The following is a 23,245-nucleotide window of genomic DNA, read 5'->3' on the forward strand; positions in this document are numbered from 1 at the left end:
GGACACTTTCTTCACAGACCCCACCAGAAGTTGCTGTAAGTTGTGACATGGCATATGGTGAGGAGGAAGTGCTCAAAAAACATCCTTGGCTGTGTAATTTGCCTCATGAGATGAGACTGAAAGACAAAGTTAAAGAATTGCTTTTCCTGGCGACACCTCTAAAAGTCTCCGGCAATTTGAATATCTTAAGTCTGTGTGCCTTCTCTTTATATAATAATCTTTCTGTGATCTAGCAAAAGTATTGAGTGCTGTTGTAAAGTGTCATCCCTTGTTCCCACCTGTGAAACTTAACTACCTGTGAGTTGTAATGTGTTACCTGCAGTAGTGCCAGAGATTTTCTTGAATTAGACTAAGGAAGATGCACAAGGAGAGAGTATTTTAACATTTTCCTTCTTTACTTCAAGCCTGAAAAAATGCACACAGATAGAAAGTGGAACCAGTGGGAGGCAGCTCAGGTAGAATCCCCCACACCCCAAATCAAAGTGAAAAAAGGGAAAGGTAAGATCCCCCTTTTTTGTGTGGTGTTGCTACAGTGCAAATCAGGCTTCTGATACATCGTGCTTGGTTTTAATGTTTAGTAACAAATCTTCGGGTTGCTGTAAATCACACATTTAATATGATGTGCAGTTTGGGCCAAATGTCATATTTTACAGGCCTTTATAGCTCCACTGGCAGACAAATCCAGTAGCCGTAATTGTTCCTGTCACTGCATATCCAAACTGGAGAAATGGGGGAGGTGGGAAACAATGATTGTGAAGTTTCTGAATTGTAGTTGCCTTTGAAAGGAAAAAAAAGGGATGGCAGCCTTGTTGAATGTGACATGATATGGCCAAAGTTTGTTCCGTGTAATGCAGTTTGGCAGATAGTTAAACTGCCGCACTAATGTACTCATGCTAAAAACCAAAACCATTCATTGTAAAATGTGTCTGTTTTGAAATTAAATTGTTGCCTGGCAGAGTTTTTCAAGTATAATAGTACATTCATAGACTTACTATTGTATGACTGGTTAATCAGTGAGCAGATCCTTTGTGGCTTTTCATCACAAAATCACAAAATGGCTGGAAGTATTTGTTGATGGTAACTGCATTGTCTCATAAAATGCCTTTAGCAGAATTTCAATGAACTGTAAGACTGAAAAACTGGAAATCAGCTGAGTAAATATGAAAGATATCTTAAATGTGTCAAAGGTTTTCATGAAGTCATAGGGAACAAACCCATGGGTTCAAATAACAGGAAAATCATAGAATTCCACCTAAATATTTGGAGTAACAACCAGATGATAAGAGCTCTTCCTATTGCGGATCAGACTATGTCAGATAGACTTGAAACTGCATTATATGGTCAGTGTAGACTCACATACTTTGACTCAATTGCAGTTAAACTGCATTGTGGAACAGACTACTTCAGGTAGACTTTCCTTCTTTGGAGGTCTTTAAACAGAGCTTGGATGGCCATCATTTGGGAGTGCTTAAGCTGTGGCTGGATCTACACTGCCATACAATCCAAATTATCAAAACAGATATCCCAGATTATCTGCTTTGAACTGGATTATTTGAGGCCCCTTCTACACTGCTCTATATCCCAGGATCTGATCCCAGATTATCTCTTTCCCCCAAATTATATGGCAGTGGAGACCAGGGGTGGCTCAACCCATTATGCAAAGTAAGCATTCGCAGAATAGTTGATTTTGCCCAGGGGCGCTCTTGAGGTGCTCTTGGGGTGAAATAGACCTTGACATATGCAAGTTGTAGTTACTGGGATGTATAGTTCACCTAAAATCAAAGAGCATTCTGAACTCCACCAATGATGGAATTGAACCAAATATGGCACACAGAACTCCCATGATGAACAGAAAATATATATCGATGATTGGTTGGGGGTGGGAGGCGCCAAAATACTGTTTGCTTACCGTTGAAAATTACCTAGGGCCGCCTCTGGTGGAGACTCATATAATCCAGTTCAAAGAAGATAATCTGGGATCAGATCCTGGGATATAGGGCAGTGTAGATCCAGCCTGAGTATTACTAAATGGCAAAGGGTTAGACTAGATGGGCCTTGCAATCCCATCCAACTTAATGATTCTTTGATTACATTCCCACATGGAGATTTTTTCCCAGTTGGGCATCAATCTCCAGGTCTTATTGAGTGGTGTTAAAAGGAAGTTGCGGAAGGTATAGCACGGGTAATATATAAGAAAGATAATAATTTCTATGTTTCTATGAGGCTAATATTTATGTAATAATGAGAGTTTATCAATATATGAATCCATTAATATATTTTGAGATACATGTTAATTGTGCTGTTGCTAAAGTGTATCATCTTGGGCATTAAAACTGGTATAGCAAAACTGCTGTTTTCCGTCCCATTCTTGCCTCCAGTCTTCTGTTAAGAATTTTGCTATTTTTATTGAACTATGGTGAGGTGGATCTGTAATTGGTTAAGTGGACGAACACAGAGAGTGCTCACCAATGCTTCCTCTTCATCCTGGAAAGAAGTGACGAGCGGAGTGCCGCAGGGTTCCGTCTTGGGCCTGGTCCTGTTCAACATCTTTATTAATGACTTAGATGAAGGGCTAGAAGTCAGGATCATCAAGTTTGCAGACGACACCAAATGGGGAGGGATAGCCAATAGTCCAGAGGACAGGAGCAGAATTCAAAACGATCTTGACAGATTAGAGAGATGGGCCAAAACTAACAAAATGAAGTTCAACAGTGACAAATGCAAGATACTCCAGTTTGGCAGAAAAAATGAAATGCAAAGATACAGAATGGGGGACAATGCTTGGCTCGAGAGTAGTACGTGTGAAAAAGATCTTGGAGTCCTCGTGGACAACAAGTTAAACATGAGCCAACAATGTGATGTGGCGGCAAAAAAAGCCAATGGGATTTTGGCCTGCATCAATAGGAGCATAGTGTCTAGATCTAGGGAAGTAATGCTACCCCTCTATTCTGCTTTGGTTAGACCACATCTGGAATATTGTGTCCAATTCTGGGCACCACAATTGAAGAGAGATATTGACAAGCTGGAATGTGTCCAGAGGAGGGCGACTAAAATGATCAAGGGTCTGGAGAACAAGCCCTATGAGGAGCGGCTTAAGGAACTGGGCATGTTTAGCCTGAAGAAGAGAAGGCTGAGAGGAGATATGATAGCCATGTATAAATATGTGAGAGGAAGCCACAGGGAGGAGGGAGCAAGCTTGTTTTCTGCTTCCTTGGAGACTAGGACGTGGAACAATGGCTTCAAACTACAAGAGAGGAGATTCCATCTGAACATGAGGAAGAACTTCCTGACTGTGAGAGCCGTTCAGCAGTGGAACTCTCTGCCCCAGAGTGTGGTGGAGGCTCCTTCTTTGGAAGCTTTTAAACAGAGGCTGGATGGCCATCTGTCAGGAGTGATTTGAATGCAATATTCCTGCTTCTTGGCAGGGGGTTGGACTGGATGACCCATGAGGTCTCTTCCAACTATTTGATATTCTATGATTCTATGATTCTATGATTCTATGAATAGCTAGTTGCTAGGCTGAAGCAGATTTTTTTTAAACCTTGTAGAAAATCCAGGTACATTGTGCCACTACATAATGGGAGGGTTGTGTGTCAAATACCGTTTTCTGATGTTTCTTACCCATGATTTATTTTAAAAAATATTGGACTTGGTTCAGTTAAACAATCTTTAGCTGTTAGATTAGTGAAAATAAGGCTCCATCTACACTGTCATACATTCTAGTTTCTGAATGCAGATGATCTGCTTTAAACTGGATTATATGCACTGTCTATTCATGTTATCCAGTTCAAAGCAGATCATCTGCATTCAGAAACTGGCTTATATGGTAGTATTAGATGGAGCCCAAGAAGGTTTTACATAAGGGAATAATATTTTACTTTCAAAATAATAGCATGCAATATCACAAGGGCATCATAGACACCAGGAGTCCTCAAACTATGGCCCGGGGGCCGGATACGGCCCTCCAAGGTCATTTACCCGGCCCTCGCTCAGGGTCAATCTAAGTCTGAAATGACTTGAAAGCACACAACAACAACAATCCTATATCATCAGCCAAAAGCAGGCCCACACTTCCCATTGAAATACTAATAAGATTTATATTTTTTAAAATTGTTCTTCATTTTAATTATTGTATTGTTTCTAAGTGTTTTTGAACTACAAATAAGATATGTGCAGTGTGCATAGGAATTCATTCATGTTTTTCCCCCCTCCAAATTATAATCTGGCCCTCCAACAGTTTGAGGGACTGTGACCCTCAAACTGTTTAAAAAGTCTGGCACTCTGTTTAAAAAGTTTGAGGACCCCTGATGTACACGATCAATCTCATATGTTTCAGAAGCAAAGCAGGTGAGAACTTAGCATAACTAGTGCAGAACCAAGGGAACCACTGACCGCATAGGGAAACTGATGAGGAAACACAACATACAAACAATCTACAAACCCACCAAGAAAATCCAACAAATGCTATGTTCAGCAAATGACAAGAGGGATCCACTCACCTCTGCAGGAGTCTACCGTGTACCATGCAGCTGTGGACAAGTCTACATAGGGACCACCAAATGCAGCATTGCCCAGACACGCATCAAGGAACATGAAAGGCACTGCAAACTACTCCAACCAGAGAAATCAGCCATAGAAATCAGCACCTGATGAACCAACCTGGACACAGCATATTATTTGAGAACACAGAAGTGCTGGACCATTCTCACAACCACCATGTCAGACTACACAGAGAAGCCATTGAAATCCACAAGTATGTGGACAATTTCAACAGAAAGGAAGAAACCATGAAAATGAACAAAATCTGGCTACCAGTATTAAAAAAAACTCTAAAATTACAACAGCAAAACAGCAGAGAGGAAACAACCAGGCACATCTTAACACCTCTCAACAGAACATTTTCCCAGGCTCAGCCAGGCCTTCAAATGCTAATGAAGGTGGTCAGCTGAAACATTCACACCTAGCTTCAGCAGAGAGCTCTTTGCCCCACCCCAGTCATTCCACAGATATATAAACCCATTTTCCTATTTCCAACAGACCTCACTACCTCTGAGGATGCTTGCCATAGATGCAGGCGAAACATCAGGAGAAATGCCTCTAGAACATGGCCCTATAGCCCTACACAGAGAAGCCATTGAAATACACAAGCATATGGACAATATCAACAGAAAGGAAGAAACCATGAAAATGAACAAAATCTGGCTACCAGTATTAAAAAACTCAAAAATTACAGCAGCAAAACAACAGAGGGGAAACAAACAGGCACATGAAATCACTGTAAACAAAAGATTCCCCCTAGGCGCTTCCAAGCCGTTGAATGCTAATCAAGGTGATCAGCTGAAACATTCACAGCTAGCCCCAACAAACAAAAGTCCTTTGTCTCACCCTGGTCATTCCACAGATATATAAACCCATTTTCCCCAGTTCCAACAGACCTCACTACCTCTGAGGATGCTTGCCATAGATGCAGGCGAAACGTCAGGAGAAAAATTGCCTCCAGAACATGGCCATATAGCCCGGAAAAACCTACAACAACCCAGTGATTCTGGCCATGAAAGCCTTCGACAATACGTTTTAAATATTATCTGACAATTTAAATGAAGGCTAGTGTTTCTAATATCTGGAATAAAAGTCTTCTCTGCTTAAGTGGATCTTTTTACTGATGGGATTCATGATATGTATCACTGTTTTGAGTGCTGGGCTACAATTGCACTAGACTTGTACTGTACTGTAGTGTACCTTCAGACATCGGGGCAGGCAAAAACAAACCTCCTCTGATTAAATCAAGACCACATTAAATGTATTTATTATTTATTTATTTATTTGCTTTACTTCTATACCGCCTTTCTCAGCCGAGATGGCGACTCAAGGCGGTTTACACAGTAAAGATTATAGGCCTGGGTAACAACGGAAAAATTTGTTTCTAAAATCGATTTGTATTTGGGGTTTTTTTTTTGTTTCGATATTTAAAATAATTACACAATTTTCCTTTTAAAAAGTTCGATATTTACGAAATTTCGTAAATGGTAAAAAATTAACGAATCGATTTCCGAAACAATAACGAATCGATTCGTTAATGGCGGACGCGACCGCGAAATACGCTAAAAAACCTCCAAAACCTTCTGAAGCTTCCCTCTCCCTCTGTTGTTGACTGTTGGTGTGATTTTATAATTTTTTTTCACTAATTAAACCATAAAACTGGCCCAGACATGCGGAAATAATAACGAAACGACCTCAAAACAATAACGAAACGAATACAATATCGAAATACGAAGCATTTACAAAACGTTTTTGAAAATTCATTTTTTTTAATAATTGCTCCAGAATGGTTCGTTCTCGTTTTGTAATTGAAAAAATTAACGAATTATTAATGAATTACGAATTAACGAAACGAAACCGCCCAGCCCTAAAAGATTAAACACAATAACATCAAAAAGGCAATTAAAAACACAGTTATACAAAACATATCAAGTCAAAAACAATCATTATCATAGACGTGCACCTCAGCAAACGAATCAGAATCAGAATCCGTAATCATAATCCTTTATACCAATTCCTATGTTCAGTTGTACCATCTTACTGTATTTCATTGCACTAATTAGCCAAACGCTTGTTCATAGAGCCAAGTCTTGACCTTCCTCCGGAATGCCAGCAGTGAAGGGGCCTGTCTGATGTCCACAGGTAGGGCGTTCCACAGCCGAGGGGCCACCACCGAGAAGGCCCTGTCTCTCGTCCCCGCCAACCGCGCCTGCGATGCGGGCGGGACCGAGAGCAGGGCCTCCCCAGACGATCTTAATGTCCTAGTAGGTTCATAGGTGGAGATGCGTTCGGAGAGGTAAGTAGGGCCAGAACCGTTTAGGGCTTTATAGGCTAAAGCCAGCACCTTGAATTGTGCCCGGTAGCAGATTGGCAGCCAGTGGAGCTGGCGCAGCAGAGGAGTGGTGTGCTCCCTGAGTGCCGCTCCTGTTAGCAATCTGGCTGCCGAACGTTGGACCATTTGAAGCTTCCGAGCAGTCTTCAAGGGCAAACCCACGTAGAGAGCGTTGCAGTAGTCTAAGCGGGATGTAACCAGATGTAAATGGGTTTCATCCCCTTGCCACATACTTTTTCTTAACAAGATTCATTTAGAGGAGGTTTGTTACAGTATTGCTGGATGCTTTCAAAGTGTATTAAAAGTTTGAGTGAATGGCAGAGTACTTCGTCTTTCCAAACTCTGCCAAAGATTTATCTGAGTATTCTTGGGCATTGAATGGTGTCAAGATGCAGTAATTCTACAGTGAAGATGCATCCATGGAGAGTATTATTAATAGCTTGTTGTCGATCTTTGTGTGGGATACATATGGATTCTATAGTGGCTAAGATGGAGTTAGGACCATATTTCTGTAGGAAATGTAAGGGTGCAATACATACAGACCTGTGTTCTGAATTTTATTAAAAGTCTGTCTAACAATGGGTCCCAAGAAAGTGAGTAGCAAGAGCATCCCTCTGGGCAGCTAAACCAGGAAATCTCAATTGGATGCCCCCCTAAGAGGGTCTGCCTCCAGGGGCAAACCAAGAATGGGCAACTTGGAAGTCCCTGAACAAACTCAGAAGTGGAGTGGGCAGATCAAAAGACAACCTGGCAAAATGGCAGTCCCTAGAAGAATCCTCCATTTTGTGTGACTGTGGAGCAGAACAAACAGCTCCACATATGTATGCTTATCCACAATGTCCTGCCTCATGCACAGAGGAAGAATTGTTCAAAGCTACAGACAATATGGTTGTTGTTGCCTGAATCTGAGATGCAAGTGTGGGGGAGTTTAAATGGGTTACAGAAGGTTAATATTCTACAGTTTCATAGTATTACATAGGCTTGGGCAGTTTCGTTCGTTAATTTCGTAATTTGTTATTAATTCGTATTTAAATTAGCTTACGATCCAATATTGAGCCATGCAGGACTACTGTGAGGAGTAATTAAAAATCGAAACATTTTTTCCAATTTATTTCGTATTGTTTCGTAATTGGTTCAAAATTGTTCCGAAATTGTTCCGAAATTGTTTCGTAATTATTTCTGTATGTCTGGTGCAAGTTTTATAGTTGTTGTTTGTTTTATCAATGATAAAAAATAAATGATCACAACAACAGTCAACAACAGAGGGAGAGGGAAGCTTCAGAAGTTCCCCCTGTCCCATTTGGAGAGTTTTTTAGCATATTGTGCAATCGCGTCCGCCATTAACGAATCGATTCGTAATTTTACGAAATTTCGTATATTTCGAACTTTTTTAAAGGAAAATTTCGGAATTCTTTAAAAAAACGAAACGCAAGGGCCCCCCTAAAAACGAAACGAGTTTAGAACCAAATTTTTCCGTTGTTACCCAAGTAGAGACATCAGACTGGCAAGAAAGATCCGCCTAGTCAAAGCCATGGTATTCCCTGTAGTCACCTACGGATGTGAGAGCTGGACCTTAGGGAAGGCTGAGCGAAGGAAGATCGATGCTTTTGAGCTGTGGTGCTGGAGGAAAGTTCTGAGAGTGCCTTGGACTGCGAGAAGATCCAACCAGTCCATCCTCCAGGAAATAAAGCCCGACTGCTCACTGGAGGGAAAGATACTAGAGACAAAGTTGAAGTACTTTGGCCACATCATGAGGAGACAGGAAAGCCTAGAGAAGACAATTATGCTGGGGAAAGTGGAAGGCAAAAGGAAGAGGGGCCGACCAAGGGCAAGATGGATGGATGGCATCCTTGAAGTGACTGGACTGACCTTGAGGGAGCTGGGGGTGGTAACGGCCGACAGGGAGCTCTGGCGTGGGCTGGTCCATGACGTCACGAAGAGTCGGAGACGACTGAACGAATGAACAACAACAACCCAAGCCTAGTATTACAGAAAGATCATCAGAGTATTGAAGAAAATTCTTCCTCCTGGTTTAATCGTTCTTGCTGGTCAAACACAGTTTTTCAAAAGTTGAGTTTCTTGTGGCTCAAGGTTTTCTCCATAGTTCCATACAGGTTATCCTTAAATCTTGAAAACAGCAGAGAAAAAGTAAATAATTAAAAAAACAACTAAACTGGGATCTCAGTATTACTAGTTAACCTTTGTTCCAGGTTCTCTTAAAAACATCAACTCAGCGTTTTAGAGCTAATTAAAAGTTGTTTGGAATGTTACCTTACTGTATATAAGTATATATTCACATCTTGTTACTTTCTTTAAAATAATATACCTTCACAATGATCATCATTAATACGCCTTTTAAAATTAAACTGCCAGAATGCTCTTATGTAAAGTGCGGAACCGGCACGTGCTGCCACTGCGGCAACACCGGAGGCATCCCATGATGCACTGGAAGCAAAGAGGGGAAGTCATGCGGTTGACACTCCCCCCCCCCCCCCGCCCCACACACAAATGCATTGCCCAGCTTAATAGTAAGCTGGGTAGTGTGGGGCATGGGTCGACGGGTTCCCTACGTCCCGCGACAACAGTCACCAGATTTGCCCCATTCTGGCAGCTTGTGTGAAGCGGTCATTAGCCTTGTGACAGCTTTTCAAGGGATCTTGTGAATAAAAATAACTTTTGAGGGAAGTGCTGACAGACATAATAATAAGCAGATCTTGATTCTGTTGCATTATTCATGAGCTGTTTAGCTGTATAAGACAGATGAAAGACAAGCTAATTGAAAATGTATCAACAATTATTTACCCACTTGTTTGAATTATTGTAATATCTAATGCCCTTTTCTTTGGTTTTAACTGTTTCCATTTGCAGTATTTACACGTGTGTTTGTCTTAGTTTATGCAAGGGAAGCAGTTGTCATTAAGCTTATGTCACATATAGTCCTAGGTTAATCCTGAGTACACACATATGCCTTTGTTTGATGTGTTACCAACAAAACAGGCAGATATATATTCCTTATATGCATAAATACAACTCTGTCAGTATGGTATAATAATTATACCAAATACGTACCTCAGTGATTGTGGGTTATATGCGAGTAAATAAAATTTGTTTTAGAGCCTCCTTTGGTAATGAAAGGCTATTGATATGTTGAGGCTATTGATATGTTGAGGGTGAGGGTGCCTTTTAAAATTAAACTGCCAGAATGCTCTTATGCAAAGTGCGGAACTGGCACGTGCTGCCACTGTGGCAACACCGGAGGCATCCCACGATGCACTGGAAGCAAAGAGGGGAAGTCATGCGGTTGACACTCCCCCCCCCCGCCCCACACACAAACGCATTGCCCAGCTTAATGGGTTTAAAAGAGGCGGTGGTCTCTCCTTTGCTGAAGAAACCAGATTTAGATCCCTCGGTTCCCTCCAGTTACCGCCCAGTTTCAAATCTCTCGTTCCTGGGCAAGGTGATTGAGAGGTCAGCAGCGGAGCAGTTGCAGCAATTCCTTGACGACACAGCCAGACTAGATCCCTTCCAGTCCGGCTTCCGTGTGGGGCACGGGACAGAGACTGTGCTGGTCTCCATCATGGATCACCTTCGATGCCAGCTTGACCGGGGCGGGTCAGCGCTGCTTGTGCTATTGGATCTCACAGCAGCATTTGACAGTCAACCACAATCTCTTGACCCACCGCCTTGCTGTTGCTGGAATCAGGGGGACAGCTTTAAACTGGCTGTCCTCCTTTCTTCACAACCGTGGACAGCGAGTGGAGAGCTGAGGCCTGGTCTCTGAGAGGTCCCCTCTATCTTGTGGGGTTCCTGAGGGGGCCATTCTCTCCCCTCTGTTGTTTAACATCTATATGCGACCACTTGCTCAGCTGGTTCGAGGTTTTGGGCTTGAGTGTTATCAGTATGCCGATGACACTCAGCTGGTGCTGAAGATGGAAGGCCGACCGGACTCTGTACCTGATTGTTTCCATCAGTGCCTCGAGGCCGTTACTGGATGGCTGTGTGCCAGCAGGTTGAGGGTGAATCCAGCAAAGACGGAGAACCTATGGCTGGGTGGACCGGGCAGTGGGGACATCCATCTGCCCACCCTGGATGGCGAGGTGTTACGCCCGTCATCATTGGTAAAGAGTCTGGGAGTCCTTTTGGACCCTCTGCTGACAATGGAGGCCCAGGTCTCCGCCGTGAGCAGAACCGCCTTCTTTCACCTGCGGCAGGCTAGACGGCTGGCCCCCTACCTGTCCAGGGACGACCTAGCTACAGTGATCCAGGCCACGGTCATCTCAAGACTGGACTACTGTAACGCCCTCTACATTGGCCTCCCTCTGTCGGTGATTCGGAAGCTCAAGTTGGTACAAAATGCAGCTGCTCGGCTTCTTGCGGGAATTCCGATGAGATGCCACATAACACCAATCTTATTACAGCTGCATTGGTTACCAATTGAGCACCGGATCACTTTCAAAGTGATGGTACTCACCTTTAAGGCCTTGCATGGTCTGGGGCCAATGTATCTGAGGGATCGTCTCACCTCCTACCAACCCCAGAGATCCCTCCGTTCTGAGGACCAAGATCTATTGGAAGTCCCCAGTGTCAAGACCTTGCGTCTAACGGCAACCAGACGCAGAGCCTTCATAGCAGTGGCGCCATCAGTCTGGAATGCTCTGCCACCTGAAGTTCGTGCCCTGTGGGACTTACCAGCTTTCCGCAGGGCATGCAAGACATACCTGTTTCGACAGGCTTTTAATGTTTGATACTGTTGTTTTTAAATTGTTTTAAATTGCTTTTAAACTTTGTTAGATTTTAGCTATTCTTGTAAGCTGCTCCGAGCCCCAGGGGAGTGGCGGCATATAAGTTTAAATAATAAATAAATAAATAAATAAATAAATAAATAAATAAATAAATAAATTTAGCTGAATGCAATTTCCCAGCTGTTTTGCTTTGGTGTTTGGAATAGTACTTGTGATGTTTGTGGATGAATGGATGGAGGCAGGAGGGGAGAATGACGTGCACAATGTTAAAATGCAAAGCACTCCCCTCCAATTGGTTCATGGGAAGTGGCTAATCTAATATAAATGGGTAACTTCTTCGTTATGTCACAAGGAAAGCAGATGATCGAGCGACAAAGGCAGCAAACTCTCACTTGCAGTAAGTACAAATCTTGACTTTTTAATGATTATAGAAATGTCATCTAGATGCAACAGTTTGCCTTAATCCACAGTAGGGATTCTCTAAAATGATCAGTGTTTTGGGGAGAGGCAGACTGTTTGATGTTTATAATCAAATAATGTTTGATTTTAATCCAGCAAAATGTATAATACGGGATGTGCCATTGCTGCAGAGAAATGTTGCTTCTATACATTATTTTGGAAAGCAAAAATATAAAATCAGGAAATGAAAATGCAGTGTTTCATCTCTAAAAGCAGACTGCTATCCGACTTGAACAGTGCTTGTATACTCAAGAAAGTAGTAGTTTAATTCTTCATTACCTGTTGCTTAATAATGAATAGTGTTTCTAAACAACAAGTTTTAAGGGCCCAGCTTATAGGAATTGAAACCGAGTACATTTTCAAATTACGCTGTTACGCCAACTCCACTGGCTACCGATCTGCTACCGGGCTGAATTCAAAGTGCTGGCGTTGGCCTTTAAAGCCCTAAACGGTTCCGGCCCAAGCTACCTATCCGACCGCATCTCTGCCTATGAACCCACCAGGACTTTGAGATCTTCCGGGGAGACCCTGCTCTCGATCCTGCCTGCTTCTCAAGCTCGGCTGGTGGGGACGAGAGATAGGGCCTTCTCGGTGGTGGCTCCTCGGCTGTGGAACGCCCTTCCTACGGACATTAGACTAGCACCATCTCTAATGGTATTCCGCAAAAAAGTGAAGACCTGGCTGTTTGAACAGGCGTTCGAATAATTAGTGCAATGATTGGTTAATGAACACTGGAATGGAACAATGGATGACGAATCTGGAACATGTTTTTGATGACGAGACGACAGTGAATGGGTCGTGTAATGTGTTAGGTTGTTAACTGTTTCTATACTGTAGCACTGAATTTTTGCTGTTCGTATTTGTTGTGAACCGCTGTGAGTAAGGCAAATAAATAAATAAATAAATAATGTCAAGACAAAACCTAAAATTTCAGCTAACAGTAGTAACAGCAGTGGCAGCAATTCCGTGTATAAATGAGCCAAACACTTTTGAATTGTTTATTTATAATTATTGAATATAGTATGACTCAGAGTAATTATTGATTGCAAAAATTAGTATAATACACAGCTGTATACTATTTGAGATTCAGTATTCTAGAGCATAGTAAAATTTCCCCAAGATATCTGTTCTAAAATGTCAGTTCTCATGCTTTCCTCTAATACATAAGCTGTCAATTGTATTCTTAAAAAATATTCAAATGTGTATTAATTTTTTTTCTGCTAAAGCCAGTAAGAATTTTCAAAATAGTTACATCATATTTATTATTCAGGGAATCTGGATGTATTTTGAATCAACTGGAGTTTCTGAACTTGGTACAAAAGTAGCCTAATGTAAAGCACATTGCGGAAGTCCAACTTGGAGGTTACCAGCACATGTACTACCGTTTTACAGTCCTCCAAATCTAGGAAAGGGTGCAGCTGGCATATCAGTCGAAGTCATGACATGGATAGTGTCCATTGCTTCTCACCTGGAGTGGCATCGGCCAGGCAATTGAGGAAGGGAAGAGGAAAGGAAGGAAGGCACTGATTCGTTGTCTCTCCCTTCCCTCCTCTGCATCACTATGGTGGCCCAGCCAACATAGTGGTAACAAGTGACTGACGCAAGTCATGTCATCCCTGCTGGCCGTTGTGATGACAAGAATGGGGGATCTGTAAGGGTGGCTGTCTGGTGGTGTCAAACCAAATTCGACACCACTAGACAGTCAGGACTCCCTCCCACTTATTTATTTATTTACTTTGCTTATATACCGCTGTTCTCGGCCCGGGAGCAACTCACAGCGGTGTACAACATAGAAAGAACAAGGTTCAAAATTCAAGACCCAATCTAAAACATCATCATCATCATCAAAAACATCAACAATATCAATAATACAAACAGCCATTCACGTCGTCTCATCGTTTAAACCACAATCCAGTATCATTTTCCGTTGTTCCATTCCTGTCGTCATTACCAATTATTGCACTTCTTGTTCGAACGCCTTCTTGTCAGGTCTTTAATTTCCTGCGGAATATCATCAGGGAAGGAGCTAGTCTGATGTCCACGGGAAGGGTGTTCCACAGCCGAGGAGCCACCACCGAGAAGGCCCTGTCTCTCGTCCCCGCCAGGCGTGCCTGTGAGGCAGGCGGGATCGAGAGCAGGGCCTCCCCGGATGATCTCAAAGTTCTTGTGGGCTCGTAGGCCAAGATGTGGTCAAATAGCTATCTTGGACCGGAACCGTTTAGGGCTTTATAGGCCAATGCCAGCACCTTGAATTGAGCCCGGTAGCAAATTGGCAGCCAGTGGAGCAGGGAACAACAAGGGCTTTGTATGCTCCCTGCGTCCCGCTCCTGTTAGTAACATGGCTGCCGCACATTGGACCAATTGAAGCTTCCGGGCCGTCTTCAAGGGCAACCCCACGTAGAGAGCGTTGCAGTAGTCTAAACGGGATGTAACCAGAGCGTGGACTACCGTTGCCAAGTCAGACTTCCCAAGGTACGGGCGCAACTGGCGCACGAGCCTAAGCTGTGCAAATGCTCCCCTGGTCACCGCCGAGACCTGGGGCTCCAGGCTCAGCGATGAGTCCAGGATCACACCCAAGCTGCGAACCTGCGCCTTCAAGGTGGATGGGGGTTACCTATTGTTTACCTTTCCACTTTGGCTCTCAAATTAAGGGACAGTGTAGAACCTAAATCTTTGGGTCAAGTCTAGAATTGGATATGCACATTTTCTGACTTTTACCCTCTCGGTTACCATAGATTTTTGATCAGCCTGGTGGCAGGTAGATGAAGCACGGTGAATGATACTCTCACCAATCATTTCATTGTGTGATCTCACCCTTATTCAGTCCACAAGTCACCACACTTTCCACTTCCATCCCCCAAGTCCTAGATGATAGGAACCACTGTTCAAACATATCAGGAAAGTTGCCTATTCTGGAAGGCAGTTATTAAAGGGATGCAATCCCTGGAAGCTTTCATTTCTAGGGATGTGTAATGGCTGAAAATTGTGGTTTATCTGTATATAGACTGTGCTTAATTCAGAGTAGTTGTCTTGACTGTTTCAGCCGGAACAAAAGGATCCCAGAGATGTGTATTTGCCTTCTAGCAAAATATGCACTTATGTAAAACAAAATGTCTTTTTAGAGCTTGCAAACTGCAACTTATAATTTGTGCCTTTGTGAAGTCACATTTCTAAGGCAATGTTTGATTGAGAGTTTTCATGTAAAACACATTACATACGATAAAATAAGAGTGGGATAAAAAGTTGAAAGGAAAAAAAAGATTAGAAAAAAGAGAGAAAAGTGAAAAAGAAAACAAAAACAAAAAAGGTAAGTTTATTTAGTTATTCTTTATCCAGCTCTCCAATATGTTAAGATCATTTTGGATTCTGATCCTATATTGACCATGTTATCCTTCTGGAATGCCGGGGGCAAGGGACTGGGAATCGGAGACACTATGTTGCAGTGGTTCTCCTTCTACCTTTAAGACAGGTTCCAGATGGTTCTGCTTGGGGATAGCTGCTCCTCAAAAAGGAGCTATTATGTGGTGTCCCACAAGGTGCCATGGTGTCCCACAAGGTGCCATGGTGTCCCACAAGGTGCCATTCAAGGTGCCCACAAGGTGCCATGTATTCTCCCCTACGAACCATCAAGATTATTAAGATCATCTGGAGAGGCCCTGCTCTCGGTCCCACCGGCCTCGCAAGCGTGCCTGGTGGGGACGAGGGACAGGGCCTTCTCGGTGGTGGCCCCGCGACTCTGGAACTCTCTCCCTCTGGAGGCCAGAACCGCCCCATCCATCCTAACATTTAGGAAACGGGTGAAGACGTGGCTGTGGAGTCAGGCCTTCGATGAATGAGACAACACCATAGGACCCTGGATGGAAGTTGATGTAGATCCATCTTAATAGGATGACTGACCGCTGTAGTTTTATATATAGTGTTTTTAAAGTTGTTTTTGTAATTGTGATATATGATATTTTAATGAGTGTATATGTTTTTTATGGCTGGAAACCGGGCTGAGTCCCTCAATGAGGTTGAGAAGCTCGGTATAGAAAACTGTGAAATAAATAATAAAATAAATTCTATCCCCAATGCTCTTTAATATTTACATGAAACCGCTGGGAGAGATAATCTGTAGGCATTGGGTGAGGTATTATTAGTGTGCTAATGACACCCAAATATATTTCTCCATGCCTTCAAAGACAGTTTTAGCTAAGATAGTGTGTCTCCTCTGAATGAATGCCTGGAGGAGGTGATGGGCTGGATAAAGAAAACTTAATTGAAACTGAATCCAGACAAAATAGGGCTGTTTGTTTGCCATCAAGGGTCCTAATCTGGGGGTAGAGATGTATCAACCAGTGCCAGACTTGCCCTGCTGCTGCTCCACTGCTGTCATGATTTGTCACAGAGGCTGGAGAATCCCAGTGCTGGACCTCATTCATGTGATGAGGTCCCATGGTCAAACTTACCTACAAACAGGCCCGTAGCGAGGGGGGGGGGGGAGTTTAGGGGTTCAACCCCCCTCCCGAAATGTTTCAGATTTTTTTTTAAAAAAACCTGGTTTACTCATGAATTTTAACTGGTTAACCCAATCCCCATGCTAAGTCTATGAGATGCAAAAAATCAAGAGTCCCTCCAGAACTGCAAGCACTATTTCAAGCAAATATTGGCAATTTATTCACACTGTCATTACTTGCAGCAATAGCCGATGTAGTTGTTCTGGTACAGCTGTACCAGGAGCTCCAACTTTATTTCCTTTGTATTAAATGTTTGCTTGCAGTCCTAGGTTTCAGGGACTCTGCAGATAGGTGGCTTCTTTGGTTGCAGTCATAGGGCAAGTCACCTGTCCATCATTGTTAAGTTTTGGTCCCGCCCCTTGCTCAGGGCAATTGGGAAGGGAAGGGAGCCATTTTTAGTTAGTCTCAGCAAGGTAAGCTTATGTATAGGATGTGTGCAAGCTTCCCCTGTACAACAGCTTCAACCCTTAAGACCTTCCGGGGGAGAAAGGTCTTAAGAGTCTCCAAAGAATTTCCAGGAAAACAGACCAAAGAACTCCAGCTGGAGTACATCTACTGCCTTGCTGGTAGGTCCACTTGGCGTTCGAGACGCAGTTCGACCCGGTAGCGGAGCCCACATCAGTAAGGGTTAGATTACAGTCAGCCTGGGAGAAGTTAAAAAGGGGATTTTCCTTTAAAGAAGAAGTTATTGAAGACAGTTGCCTGTCCTTCGTGGGCAAGATTAGGAATTCACCAGTTGCCTAAAAGCTTGGAATAATTTACTTAACTTTACTGAAGACAAGAGAAGTTTCTGTTTGATTGTTCATTAATAAAAGGCTTTGTTGTACTTCTGAAGCCATCTAAAGACTGTTTGTGGTGGAAACCTCTGAGAACTTCTCTTTAGGCCCCCTGGCTTCCCGCTGGGCAAAGGTTGCACATCCTGTTCTAAAGACAATTATTTACAGACCCAGCGCGCGGCAGAACAGTAGTGAAGCAACCAAGTTGGGGGGGGGGGGGGAGAGATGTTGAATGCTCTCATTAAGGAGGCCAGACTTGGTGGAGGTGGTTGACAAGGGCGGAGCTGCAGGCTATTGAAGGTTGCTCTGCCCCCTGCTGTGCTCTTTGCTTCAGCGTGAGCTAGGAGGCAGGTTTCAACCCCCCCCCCCGCGAAAATTTCACCCCCCCCCCCCGAAAATTTCAACCCCTCCCGAATTTTTTTTCTGGCTACGGCCCTGCCTACAAACATATTGTTTATATGTATCAGACTTCCTTATACAGAAAATAGTCAACTTAAAAAAACCTCCCAATTTGTTTCTATTAGATTGTTCTGAATTCTTGATATGGATGCCGCAGAGTTCCGAAAAAGAGGGAAAGAGATGGTGGACTATATTGCTGACTATCTTGAGAAGATAGAAAAGAGGCAGGTCTTTCCTGATGTCCAGCCTGGTTACCTGAGACCTCTTCTTCCAGATTCAGCTCCTGAAGAACCTGAAACTTATGAAAACATTCTTAAAGATGTTGAAAAGATCATTATGCCTGGGGTAAGACTTGCTAAGTTGTGAATGCAAAGGAGCTTTGATGAGTCTATGCATTCTCTCATCTTGGTTTGTAGAATGAAAATAAGCTTGCTCCATTTTTCAGAAGACTAAATGTCAGATATTTAAAATGTTCATCTCTTAGCTAAGCACACCCAATTTTCGAATCTGCTCCTCATAAATTTTGATTTTCTGACTCTTCACAATGTTTTTGCCCCTAATCTGGGCACATTCTAGCTTGTCCATATTCTTCTTGAATTGTACTGCACAGAACTGAATATGATATTGCAAGTAGGCTTGGGTAACCACGGAAAAATTTGGTTCTAAACTCGTTTCGTTTTTAGGGGGTCCTTGCGTTTTGTTTTTTTAAAGAATTCTGAAATTTTATTTTAAAAAATTTCAAAATATACGAAATTTCGTAAAATTACGAATCGATTCGTTAATGGCGGACGCGATTGCGCAATATGCTAAAAAACCTCCAAACGGGACAGGGGGAACTTCTGAAGCTTCCCAACAACTATATTATATTATATTATTATAATATGATTATATTATATTGTTGTATATTATATTATAATATTATTATATTATATAATTGTATATTATATTATTATTATATTATAATTGTATATTATATTATATTATATTACATTATATTATAATATGTTATATTATATATATTACATTATATTATAATATATTACATATATTATAATATACAATTATAATATAATAATAATATAGTAATATAATATATAATATAATAATATATACAATACTATAATATAATAGTATTATAATAATATAATATAATATAATATATAATGTATATTGTATTATTATAATATTATTATATTATATTATTATATATTATATTATAATTGTATATTATAAAATATAATTACAAAATTATGAAAATAATTACGAAAATTGGAAAAATTGTTTCGATTCTTAGTTACCCCTCACACTATTCCTGCATTGCTCGATATTGGATCGTAAGCTAATTGAAATACGAATTAATAACGAATTACGAAATTAACGAACTGGATCGCCCAAGCCTAATTGCAAGGGGTGTCTGGACACTACAATCCTGCATTCCTATTGATACAGTCTAGAATTACATTTGCTTTTTTATCTGTCACAGAACATAACACTGTTGACTGCTTCTCCTAATTTGATGTTATCTGATGCCTCAATTCCATCCTAGAAATCATAAACCATAAACCTGGAAGACATAGGGTAGGTCTAAGGAACTCCACCATAGAAGTTGATTTTTAAAAAGGGCTCCTTGAGTCAAAAAAGTCTAGTCCATATTTTAGTAGCTTGTTTGCAAGAATATAGTGGAAAACCTTGTCAAAAATCTTGCTGAAATCAAGCTATGTGTAATGAGTCCCTTACCTTAACTAGCTGGCAAAAGCCCAAGGAAGTGGGCCTGGTGAAGCCACGACATTAATTTTAGGAAAGGGAAACAGGGAGAAGCCATCTTAGGTTAGGTTTGCCTTAAGGGGGCGTGTTCTAGTCTAGGAGGGAAAATCAGAAGGCTAGGATTGGTTAGAGAGATGGGGGTGGAGCCTAAGTGGGCTGAAGGAAGAAAGTGTCTTTTAAACTGAGGTTTGAGGTTCCAGTTTGCCAGTGAGAGTTTGGAAAGGGTAGAGAGAAGAAGTATAGGTGTTAGTGAGAGCAGTTTGGGTTTTGAAGAAGAATTTTGGGTCAGTCTTTTGAATAGTATTCAGGATAGCTGTTGAAAATATAGCTAGAATACTGTGTGAATATAGCTAGAATACTGTTAGTGGTCTGTTAATTTCCTAAGGAAGGCTAGTTCAGGGTTTTGGCTAGATTCCAAAGGGGGATTTTTGGGAGTTACTTTCAGAGATTCATTTCCTGAAGTAATTTTATGTGTTGAAATTATTAAGACTTGTAACCCAGATGTTTTAAGATCCTTACTCAAACATAACCACAAGTTTTTTTATGCCAGTCATTTACTGAAACCATCAAGCATTTGTACCTGAAATATTCAAGCCTGTTCAATAAATGTTCTTGTTATTTTTATCAGCTTATACAAGCCTCAGTGTGAATACCTTTGTGGTTAAAGCATTATTCAAGTCAGCTTCCAGCAGCTTCTGAGAATATTATAGTGACACAGAGTGTGTTACTGAACAACCTCTCAATAATACCTCAGCCTGTTTATTGTTAATATGGTGGCAGCGGAAATCTTTTAAACAATCATTTTAAGTCTCTCAGTTCCAGTGGTTCCTAGTTCCTAACTTTTAAATATTTAGCTGGTTCAACAACTATACTCCTTCTATATTTTTGTGAGCTCTATATTTTGGTGAGCTAGTCTGTAGTGGTGGTGTCATCATTGTAATTTGACGAAGCAGCGGTTGGGATTATTTTTACATACATTTCCCCATCTAAAGATTTGAATTTTAAAAATCTCTCTACTACTCAGCCAAATCGCTGCTGTTGTTATACTATGCTACATTCACAACATTGTCTTAATCTACCAAGTTTGTTACTCTACAAAAAGATTAAAAAGGAAAGAAAATAGTCTGGCATGACTTTTAAAAAGTAGCCCCATACACATCACACATCTTAAAAAAAAAGATTTAAAAAGGAAAAAAAAATAATCTGGCATGACTTTTAAAAAGTAGCCCTATTAATACCACACACATCACACGTCTTAGTAAGATGTTTATAATCAACTACACATTTCTTGTGACAAACTCATTAAAAGTGTCTGCATTTCTAATCTGCGTTTTCCCCACAATGCATGTACATAAATGTATTTTATGTTAAGTAGAAGTGTGTAAATAGCCACACACAAATCATTTCCAGCAGCACCACTAGCAGAACCAATTGTTCACCTCTACTTTGCATTCTGCCACATGCAGAGGCTGAATAAGTGCAAGAATGTTAATTCCTTCTGTTTTGGCTACTTGTTTCTGCTTATAGACATGATAATTTGTTGAATTCAATTGTGTCTCCCCGATCCGTCTCCCAGGAGCCTGGTTTACATTACCGTTTTAGTTGTTTGGAGTGCTTTCCTTTGCATTTCTCTCAGGGCTGCTGCAGCTTTGCAAAGCCCTAACAGGTTAGCAGTTTCAGAGGCAGGAAAGCCAATCTGCAGATCCTTTGCAGCTATTGGCCTAGAGAGCAGCTCTTTGAGTTTAGAGCCCGCCCTTTCTCCCAGGGAAGGAATCTCCATTTTAGAGTCTCCCCTGTCTCTTCAGTCTAAAGAAAGGATTCAGATGTTCTTGTGGCCAGAACAGGGGAGCTCTGAGAAAATCATTGCAAGGCTTTCATGGCTGGAATTCTTGTGGGTTTTTTCGGGCTATAAGGCCATGTTCTAGAGGCATTTCTCCTGACGTTTCGCCTGCATCTATGGCAAGCATCCTCAGAGGTAGTGAGGTCTGTTGGAATTAGGACAATGGGTTTATATATCTGTGGAATGGCTGGGGTGGGGCAAGGAGCTCTTCCCTGCTGGAAGAGGAAGAGGAAGAGGAAAAGTGTTCTTGCCATACATCAAGGGAACCACTGACCGCATAGGGAAGCTGATGAGGAAACACAACATACAAACAATCTACAAACCCACCAAGAAAATCCAACAAATGCTACGTTCAGCAAAGGACAAGAGGGATCCTCTCACCTCTGCAGGAGTCTACCGTGTACCATGCAGCTGTGGACAAGTCTACATAGGGACCACCAAACGCAGCGCCCAGACACGCATCAAGGAACATGAAAGACACTGCAGACTACTTCAACCAGAGAAGTCAGCCATAGCAGAGCACCTGATGAACCAGCCTGGACACAACATATTATTTGAGAACACAGAAATGCTGGACCACACCAATAACCACCATGTCAGACTACACAGAGAAGCCATTGAAATCCACAAGCATGTGGACAATTTCAACAGAAAGGAAGAGACCATGAAAATGAACAAAATCTGGCTACCAGTATTAAAAAACTCAAAAATCACAACAGCAAAACAACAGAGAGGAAACAACCAGGCACATCTTAACACCTCCCAGCAAGAGATTTTCCCAGGCTCAGGCAGGCCTTCAAATGCTAATGAAGGTGATCAGTTGAAACATTCACACCCAGTTCCAGCAGGGAAGAGCTCCTTGCCCCACCCCAGTCATTCCACAGATATATAAACCCATTGTCCTAATTCCAACAGACCTCACTACCTCTGAGGATGCTTGCCATAGATGCAGGCGAAACGTCATGAGAAATGCCTCTAGAACATGGCCCTATAGCCCGAAAAAACCCACAAGAACCTATTGCAAGTACAATTGAATTATAGATAAAAAGATAAATTGAGATATTATAGATAGATATTGAAAATTGAGACAGATAGATACAGAAGCTTATTGAGTTTATAGAGAAATCATAGATAGATTAATAGAAAAGCTATTGAGAAAGTATTGAGTATTGAGTTTATTGAGAAAGAACTATTGAGTTAGATAGATAGTATTGAGCATTTGCCTCCACAGCTAACTTTGAGCTATAGATAGGGAAAAAACCCTGCTTTTTTCTAACCATAGGAGCTCAAGGTTAGGGCAGAAGGATTCCAGAATTCTTTATACCTTTTGGAGGAAGGTTACCTCAATATCTGAATGCAAGAAAGCTCATCTCTGTTTTTACCAATTGACTGTTTGTAACGTTGATAAGCTGTGCCAAGTCTGCAAGGACTTTGGAAATAAATACTAGGGCTGGGTAACCACGGAAAAATTTGTTTCTAAACTCGATTCGTTTCCAGGGGGCGCTAGCGTTTCCAAATTCTAAATACTTCCGAAATTTTGAGATTTCAAAATTTCGTTAATTTCGAATCGATTCGTTAATGGCGGACGCAATTGCGCAATATGCTAAAAAAAACCTCCAAATGGGACAGGGGGAACTTCTGAAGCTTCCCTCTCCCTCTGTTGTTGACTGTTGGTGTGATAATTTATTTTTTATCACTGATAAAACAAACAACAACTATAAAACTTGCACCAGACATACGGAAATAATTTCGAAACAATTTTGAAACAATTTCGAAACAATTTCGAAATAATATCGAAACAATTATGAAACAATTATGAAACATTTACGAAATAAATTGAAAAAATTGTTTCGATTTTTAATTACTCCTGCATGGCTCAATATCGGATTGTAAGCTAA

The 23,245-nt window shown here is 41.5% G+C and overlaps 1 protein-coding gene across 1 annotated transcript in view; it reads left to right on the plus strand.

Moving 5' to 3' along the window:
* Nucleotides 1-23,245, plus strand: part of LOC132778501 (aromatic-L-amino-acid decarboxylase-like) — a 167,920-nt gene that overhangs the window by 90,586 nt on the left and 54,089 nt on the right. The window contains exon 2 of the mRNA XM_060781519.2: nt 17,869-18,088. Within this exon, the coding sequence (XP_060637502.2) occupies nt 17,888-18,088 (201 nt within the window). The 5' untranslated portion in view covers nt 17,869-17,887. The remainder of the gene's footprint in view (nt 1-17,868; nt 18,089-23,245) is intronic.

Source organism: Anolis sagrei, chromosome 6 (genome assembly GCF_037176765.1).
Source record: "Anolis sagrei isolate rAnoSag1 chromosome 6, rAnoSag1.mat, whole genome shotgun sequence".
NCBI classification, from domain to species: Eukaryota; Metazoa; Chordata; class Lepidosauria; order Squamata; family Dactyloidae; genus Anolis; species Anolis sagrei.